The 7,815-nt window shown below is 47.1% G+C and overlaps 1 protein-coding gene across 1 annotated transcript; it reads right to left on the bottom strand.

Annotated features, from left to right (window-relative positions):
• Nucleotides 1-1,510: 1,510 nt before the first annotated feature.
• Nucleotides 1,511-5,707, bottom strand: LOC147965878 (putative F-box/LRR-repeat protein 23). The gene is made up of 2 exons (XM_087526982.1): nt 5,322-5,707; nt 1,511-2,058 (listed from the first exon to the last, which is right to left on the bottom strand). The coding sequence occupies exons 1-2, from the start codon at nt 5,705-5,707 to the stop codon at nt 1,533-1,535; spliced, it is 912 nt and encodes a 303-aa protein (XP_087383108.1). The 3' UTR covers nt 1,511-1,532.
• Nucleotides 5,708-7,815: the final 2,108 nt, after the last annotated feature.

The following is a 7,815-nucleotide window of genomic DNA, read 5'->3' as shown; positions in this document are numbered from 1 at the left end:
GCAGCGTGGGGTGGCCGTAGGCGGCGATCGGCGCAGCCGGCGGAGGTGCGTACGACCCAGCCATATACTGGTGGTACTGGTTGAGGTGGAGCCCTTGGACGGCCGTCACGAGATCCCAGCGTGCTGGTCATCTGTTCCGACGTGAAGACGGTGGTCATCGGTGACGCGGACGTGTTGGGTGCCGGCGGCGGTGAGGAGCCCGCGGTGGTGACCGGGCCCGATGGCGTGGAGGCCCCAGCGGTGGTCATCGGGGCGGACGTCGTCGGCGCGGTGGTCATCGGCGCGGAGGTTGAGATGGGCAGCGGCGGTGATGGTGTTGACGAAGACATGATCGGACCCAAGTCTCTGGATACCAAATTGGTAGGAGCTTGTACCCTACCAGGCCTGGGCCATAGGTTGTAGGGGAAGGAGGGGGAAGGGCGAGGGCTGGTGCGCGGCGGCCGGCGGCGTGGCACCGTCCTTGCGATGGGAGCAGCGGCGGAGAAAGCAGGAGGTGGCTAGGGTTTAGGTCTCCCGGCTCCCTAAGGGAAGCCGAGCAAATATTGATTGTTTCTTACTTGATTAGATTGATACATCTCCTATCCTTATATAGAGAGGTTTACTTAACTCCTAAGCAAACGATCCTAATACGATAAAATAATTGGGCTAAGCCCCTAACTAAGATACTTGGGCCATAACCCACTGGGCTAAGCCCCTAAGTCGGTCATAACATGATGATTACTCGTGTATAGCCTTGGCTTGGACATTCCCTGCTCAAGAGGGGACCTCATCTGACCACATGTAAAGCCGGCCCATAGTTAGTCTTTGGGGCGGAGTGAAAGAAGGGTGGAGAATCTCGAACGAGGAAAAGTATCCATTCAAAAGAATTGACCAATGAGTGTAGTTCCGGAAGGCTCCGTCGGCGATCTCCATGGGCGCCTGATGCATATAGATAGCTGGATCAGATGGGATTCGATCGTGTGAACTCATATTTCTGGTCATGCGGCTTGAAGAGGGAGTGACGCGAAGCTTCGCTGTCTGTTGCCATCATGGGACATGTTGGTGTTTCGATTTCCATGGTGAAGATTCTGGCGGAGAATGTCATGGCAGCTGAGGTTCGAGGTCTAGTAATGGCAGACTGAGTCTACGAGGCGATGAGGACTTCGCTTGGTGTTTCCTGACGTGTAGCAGCGACATCGGCAAGCGGGGGCGACAACACAGGAAGAGTACATAGTCTTATCTTTCAGGGTGAAAATCCAAGGTCTGGCCTTAAATGGTTGTGCTTGGCAATGATCTTGTTGAAGGCATTGTTTTGAGAGCGCGGACTTTCTCCTAAGATCTATAATCGGACAGCGACGACGCTTGTAGATGACATTTGGGAGGTGAGGCTACATTTCTAGGGTAGAGACAACATGGAAAGAAACTTCTCTCTTTCAGACATCATATTTCTGAATTTGATTGCATTTACTAATCACTGAAGGGTATGGGTCAGATGACTACATGTATTATGTGAAGTATTGTGAGATGGGTTATTACTTTTGGATAGTGAGGCACTAGAGGAAATGATTGACCACTCTGATGTGACAGTTTTGAATATCATATTTATGCAGCCCAATGGGGGTTGAAGAATTTAATGGGGGTAACAATTTCTTCTTCTTAACACGGGCGCACTTTGCTCGCATACTGTTGTCCATGATGATGTTGTTGCAATACCGTATGTCAAGGTACTCCAGATGAGGGCATCCATCAATGATGGTTGTCAATCCTTGGTTGTCGAGGCCACCGTGGAAAAGCTTCAGGGAGCGTAACTCATGCATCTTCGCAATTGCCAAGGCTTCACTGTTATCAGTAGGGTATTCAAGCCAGATATATTGCGAATATCCTCTATCTTTGACATGTTTTAAGTGCTTCAGTTGTGGACAAGCCATGGCAACAAGGTCAAAGACCCCGGTGTCATGTGTCTCACATTCCCAAAGCTTGAGCTCCTCCAACAAAGGGAATTTCATTATTGCCTTTGCAAATGTTTCACTACTTACATCACAATGCTTGATAAGATGAAGACTCTTCAATAAGGGTGCCCTGCAAGGATAACACATGATCTTAGTGGCTCATAACATGTATTTTCCACCTGTTCAAAAAATCTCTCATTTTGGTTATTCACAAAAGAGAGAAGAGAAACATTCAGACTGGAAAAGATAACACTTTATCACCGCTACAAAATTTCATTTGTGTAATGTTCATTCTTAGGAAGTACAACAAGCCTTGATACACACCCTTTTTGAGTATGTGAGATAGTTTTATGTTGTAATTGTTGTTGAAGTTAGATGGGCTTTAGGCCCATATACCAAATATTTCCAGAATAAATCTTGGAGGTCCATGTGGGGTTTCATGTTTGTCTAAAAAATGTGGGGTTTCATGTCATGCCGGAAAGTTTAGTACCACCACAAAAGTGAAGGAGAGTTGAGATTAACATATGAGGAACTCCATATCCTATTGGAGCATGAAAAGAGAAGTGTTACATGTACGCTCTGTTGGAAATATGCCCTAGAGGCAATAATAAATTAGTTATTATTATTCCTTGTTCATGATAATCGTTTGTTATCCATGCTAGAATTGTATTGATAGGAAACTCAGATACATGTGTGGATACATAGACAACACCATGTCCCTAGTAAGCCTCTAGTTGACTAGCTCGTTGATCAATAGATGGTTACGGTTTCCTGACCATGGACATTGGATGTCATTGATAACGGGATCACATCATTAGGAGAATGATGTGATGGACAAAGACCCAATCCTAAGCCTAGCACAAGATCATGTAGTTCGTATGCTAAAGCTTTTCTAATGTCAAGTATCATTTCCTTAGACCATGAGATTGTGCAACTCCCGGATACCGTAGGAATACTTTGGGTGTGCCAAACGTCACAACGTAACTGGGTGACTATAAAGGTGCACTACGGGTATCTCCGAAAGTGTCTGTTGGGTTGGCACGAATCGAGACTGGGATTTGTCACTCCGTGTGACGGAGAGGTATCTCTGGGCCCACTCGGTAGGACATCATCATAATGTGCACAATGTGATCAAGGAGTTGATCACGGGATGATGTGTTACGGAACGAGTAAAGAGACTTGCCGGTAACGAGATTGAACAAGGTATCGGGATACCGACGATCGAATCTCGGGCAAGTATCGTACCGCTAGACAAAGGGAATTGTATACGGGATTGATTAAGTCCTTGACATCGTGGTTCATCCGATGAGATCATCGTGGAACATGTGGGAGCCAACATGGGTATCCAGATCCCGTTGTTGGTTATTGACCGGAGAGTCATCTCGGTCATGTCTGCATGTCTCCCGAACCCGTAGGGTCTACACACTTAAGGTTCGGTGACGCTAGGGTTATAGAGATATTAGTATGCGGTAACCCGAAAGTTGTTCGGAGTCCCGGATGAGATCCCGGACGTCACGAGAAGTTCCGGAATGGTCCGGAGGTAAAGATTTATATATGGGAAGTCTTGTTTTGGTCGCCGGAAAAGTTTCGCGCATTATCGGTATTGTACCGGGAGTGCCGAAAGGGGTCCGGGGGTCCACCAAGGGGGTCCACCTGCCCCGGGGGGGCCACATGGGCTGTAGGGGTGTGCGCCTTGGCCTATATGGGCCAAGGGCACCAGCCCCAAGAGGCCCATGCGCCAAGAGATGAGGGAAAGGAAGAGTCCTAAAAGGGAAAGGCACCTCCTAGGTGCCTTGGGGAGGATGGACTCCTCCCTTGGCCGCACCCTTCCTTGGAGGAAGGGACAAGACTGCGCCCCCCTCTCCCTTGGCCCTATATATAGTGGGGGAAGGGAGGGCAGCAACACCTAAGCCCTGGCGCCTCCTTCTCCCTCCCATGACACATCTCCCTCCTCCCGCAGCGCTTGGCGAAGCCCTGTCGGAATCCCGCTACTTCCACCACCACGCCGTCGTGCTGCTGGATCTCCATCAACCTCTCATTTCCCCTTGCTGGATCAAGAAGGAGGAGACGTCGCTGCTCCGTACGTGTGTTGAACGCGGAGGTGCCGTCCGTTCGGCGCTAGGATCATCGGTGATTTGGATCACGACGAGTACGACTCCATCAACCCCGTTCTCTTGAACGCTTCCGCGCGCGATCTACAAGGGTATGTAGATCCACTCCCCCCTCGTTGCTAGATGACTCCATAGATAGATCTTGATGACACGTAGGAAAATTTTGAATTTATGCTACGTTCCCCAACACGCTCATCCTCTGGCGCCCACTTCGCTCTTGCCAAATGTATGTTGTTTGTGTATTTTATTTTTACCGGTTGAAAGTGGATAATTAACATACACATTATGGACAACTGTATCTGAACCTCTCAGATCATGGGTTGTTACCGACTCGGTTGTAGGCCTAGCCCCTCATCTCCCTACTCGACTGTCTACATATTGGAGGCGTTGGCAACCCTAACCATTACCTAACCAGATCACATATGTTCTACCTCCTCGCACACCAAATCATCATCGTTCCTTTTGCTCTTGCTTGCTTTCGATGACTCCATCCCGACGACCGTGTGCACAGTTGTTTGGGAAAGAAGCCTCCGAAACCCTATCCTTTGTAATCCTGCACCGGAAAAACAAGGTTTTTCGGGAAGAGTCTCGGCGCGGTTGCTTGCTATTGTTCATCTTTGTCCACTGATTGGATTACGTCCTCGACCTTCCCAACATCGCCAGGGATGGCATGAATGATGCGACGAAGAAGGGTGCCAATGCCAACGTTGCGGCTGCTGTTACGGACCCTACTTTTCCGATTGAAGGGTATAATATGTTTATCCATTTTTTATTGATTCATGTGTTAGCCGCACTTGATGTTATTATAGATTTACGTGAAATGTACTTACTACACGCTCACATGTTTATAGCTCTCAATATGAGATTGATTTCATTGGTGTTGTCATCGTGATTTATTTATGAATTAAATTAATCCAAAAATTGCTAATTTATCCAAAGTTCTTTCTCATAATTCACTACTGTAATGTGCGATAAGATTAGCGTCATTCAGTCTTTTTTGTACGTAGTTTCTTATTTTAGGGAAAGCTGAGTCCAATCTGTATACCAACTAAAAATTGTTCCAACCCACATTTAGTTACTTTGTTCAGCAGTTATGCCCCTATTTTTTCCCATATAGTTATGCCCCTACTTTCTGCAAATTCTTCTAGCTCGCTATGACACATGATTTAAAACCATAAAATCTAGTTGTGCCTGTAAGAAAATTATATAGACATTAGGAGAATTATGTATCAGATTCCTAGAGTGCAGGTGCGAGGTTGGAGATGACGAACAGGAATATTACCGGTCAGCCAGGAAGAGGAGGAGTTCGTTGTCGACGTCGTGCTGGCCGAAGAACTCTCGGCACTGCCCGGCGCTGAACCAAATGGAGAGCTGCGCCATATTTTTGAGGCTGACCGTCTCCCGGAAGCACAGGGAGCGGCCGCGCATGTCGATCCGGCGCCACAGCTCGGGCTCGCACACGGCGTCGTGCCAGGAGCGGCACACCCTGGCCGGGCCGCCGAACATGAGCTCGACGTCGTCCAGCTTGTGGAGGACGTAGAGCATCACGTCCAGGGGCAGCGCTGCCCAGTTCCTCCTCTTGGATCGTCGCCTTCGTCGGCCGCTCAGCCTCCGCCTCCCGCACCCGGGAGCCGCCGTCGGCGGCGGCGGAGGCGGTAGCAATGGCATCGCGATGTGGATGTGGCGTTAACCTCCCAAAGACTTGGTTTTATGGATCGAGATCGCAACGGTAGTACGTAGCCAAGTCTGTGCGCTTCTCACGGGATCTATTTCTTTTCTTTCCTTTTTTAATTCAATTATTTATAAGTATTGAAGTCCTCCTTTTATGTTAATATAAGTATTAAAGTCCTTTCTGAAATTAAAACTGGTGTCCTTCTAAAGAAGATGTCCGTGCATTTGCTATGGACCAAAAATTACATTTAGCTTTTTTCCTTGGAAAAAATACATTTAGCTTTTTTTAGAAACAAAAAATACATTTAGCTGTCATCTTATATTTGTTTCGAGGAAGCTTTAGATCTATTCATCAAGCCATAGAGGTACAAAAAACACATAAAAAAGAATACATGCTTGGGAAGAGGATACTCGTGCATAGTGTAAAGAGCCTGCAGCAGGCAGTGACAGTGACGGGAGCACGATCCGCCACCGGATTCCTCATCACGCCAAGGCGGCGGCTGCTCGAACCGATAGGTGCTGAGCAGCCATGCCGTCGAGCATTGTCCCCGCTCCTCCTTGTCCATCAGACGCCCCATCGCGGTGTGGCCTGAGGTGGTGGACGGCGAGTAGGGTTTGGGTGGGTGGCGGAGAATGGGGAGTGACAACCTATTTGGTAACCTTTCGGAAGGAAAAGGGGATCTTGTACGAGGGAGTTCATCGAGGGATTAGGCATGTGAAACATTTTTTTACTCTCATTCCCTTGTTTGGTATATGATGGGAATTAGTTTGGGATAAAGGTCTGCCCACGAATTAACAGAGTCCCACATGGGAAGAAATTGATGGGAAACGACATCCTTAACTCCCATTCCCATTCCCCTTCTCACAAACTTCCATTCCCTCTAAACAATCAGTGGACTTTTATTCTCTTTACCCTTCAACTCTCATTCCCCATCTTTAATTCCCACGAAACAAACACATTGTGAGAGTTAGAGAGAGGAGCCCATGTTAGGAGGAGGGGGGTAGCGGACAATCTGGATTGTCCGCTACCCCCCCCCCCCATTTGGGATTGGATTAGAGTATATCATGAAGGAAATATGCCCTAGAGGAAATAATAAATATGTTATTTATATTTCCTTATATGATGGTAAATGTTTATTATTCATGCTATAATTGTATTAACCGGAAACTTAATACATGTGTGAATACATAGACAAACAGAGTGTCCCTAGTATGCCTCTACTTGACTAGCTCGTTAATCAAAGATGGTTAAGTTTCCTAACCATAGACATGTGTTGTCATTTGATGAATGGGATCACATCATTAGAGAATGATGTGATGGACATGACCCATCTGTTAGCTTAGCATAAATGATCATTTAGTTTTATTGTTATTGCTTTCATCATGACTTATACATGTTCCTCTGACTATGAGATTATGCAATTCCCCAATACCGGAGGAACAACTTGTGTGCTAACGTCACAACGTATCTGAGTGATTATAAAGATGCTCTACAAGTGTCTTAGATGGTGTTTGTTGAGTTGGCATAGACCGAGATTATGATTTGCCACTCTATGTATCGGAGAGGTATCTCTGGGCCCTCTCGGTAATGCTCATCACTATAAGCCTTGCAAGCAATGTGACTAATGAGTTAGTTGCGGGATGATGCATTACAGAACGAGTAAAGAGACTTGCTGGTAACGAGATTGAACTAGGTATGATGATACCGACGATTGAATCTCGGGCAAGTAACATACCGATGAGAAAGGGAACAACGTATGTTGTTATGCGATTTGACCGATAAAGATCTCAGTAGAATATGTAGGAACCAATATGAGCATCCAGGTTCCGTTATTGGTTATTGACCGGATATGTGTCTCGGTCATGTCTACATAGTTCTCGAACCCGTACGGTCCGCACACTTAATGTTCGATGACGATTTGTATTATGAGTTATGTGATTTGATGTACCGAAGTTTGTTCGGAGTCCCGGATGAGATCACGGACATGACGAGGAGTCTCAAAATGGTCGAGAGGTAAAGATTCATATATTGGAAGGCTATATTCAGAGACCGGAAGTGTTTCGGGTGATACTGGGTCACCCGAAGGGGTTCCGGGCAACCCCCG

Source organism: Triticum urartu, chromosome 6A (genome assembly GCF_056163025.1).
Source record: "Triticum urartu cultivar PI428250 chromosome 6A, HENAU_Tu73, whole genome shotgun sequence".
NCBI lineage: Eukaryota > Viridiplantae > Streptophyta > Magnoliopsida > Poales > Poaceae > Triticum > Triticum urartu.
The sequence above is the reverse complement of the archived record's forward strand: the minus strand, read 5'-3'. Positions and strand labels throughout refer to the sequence as shown.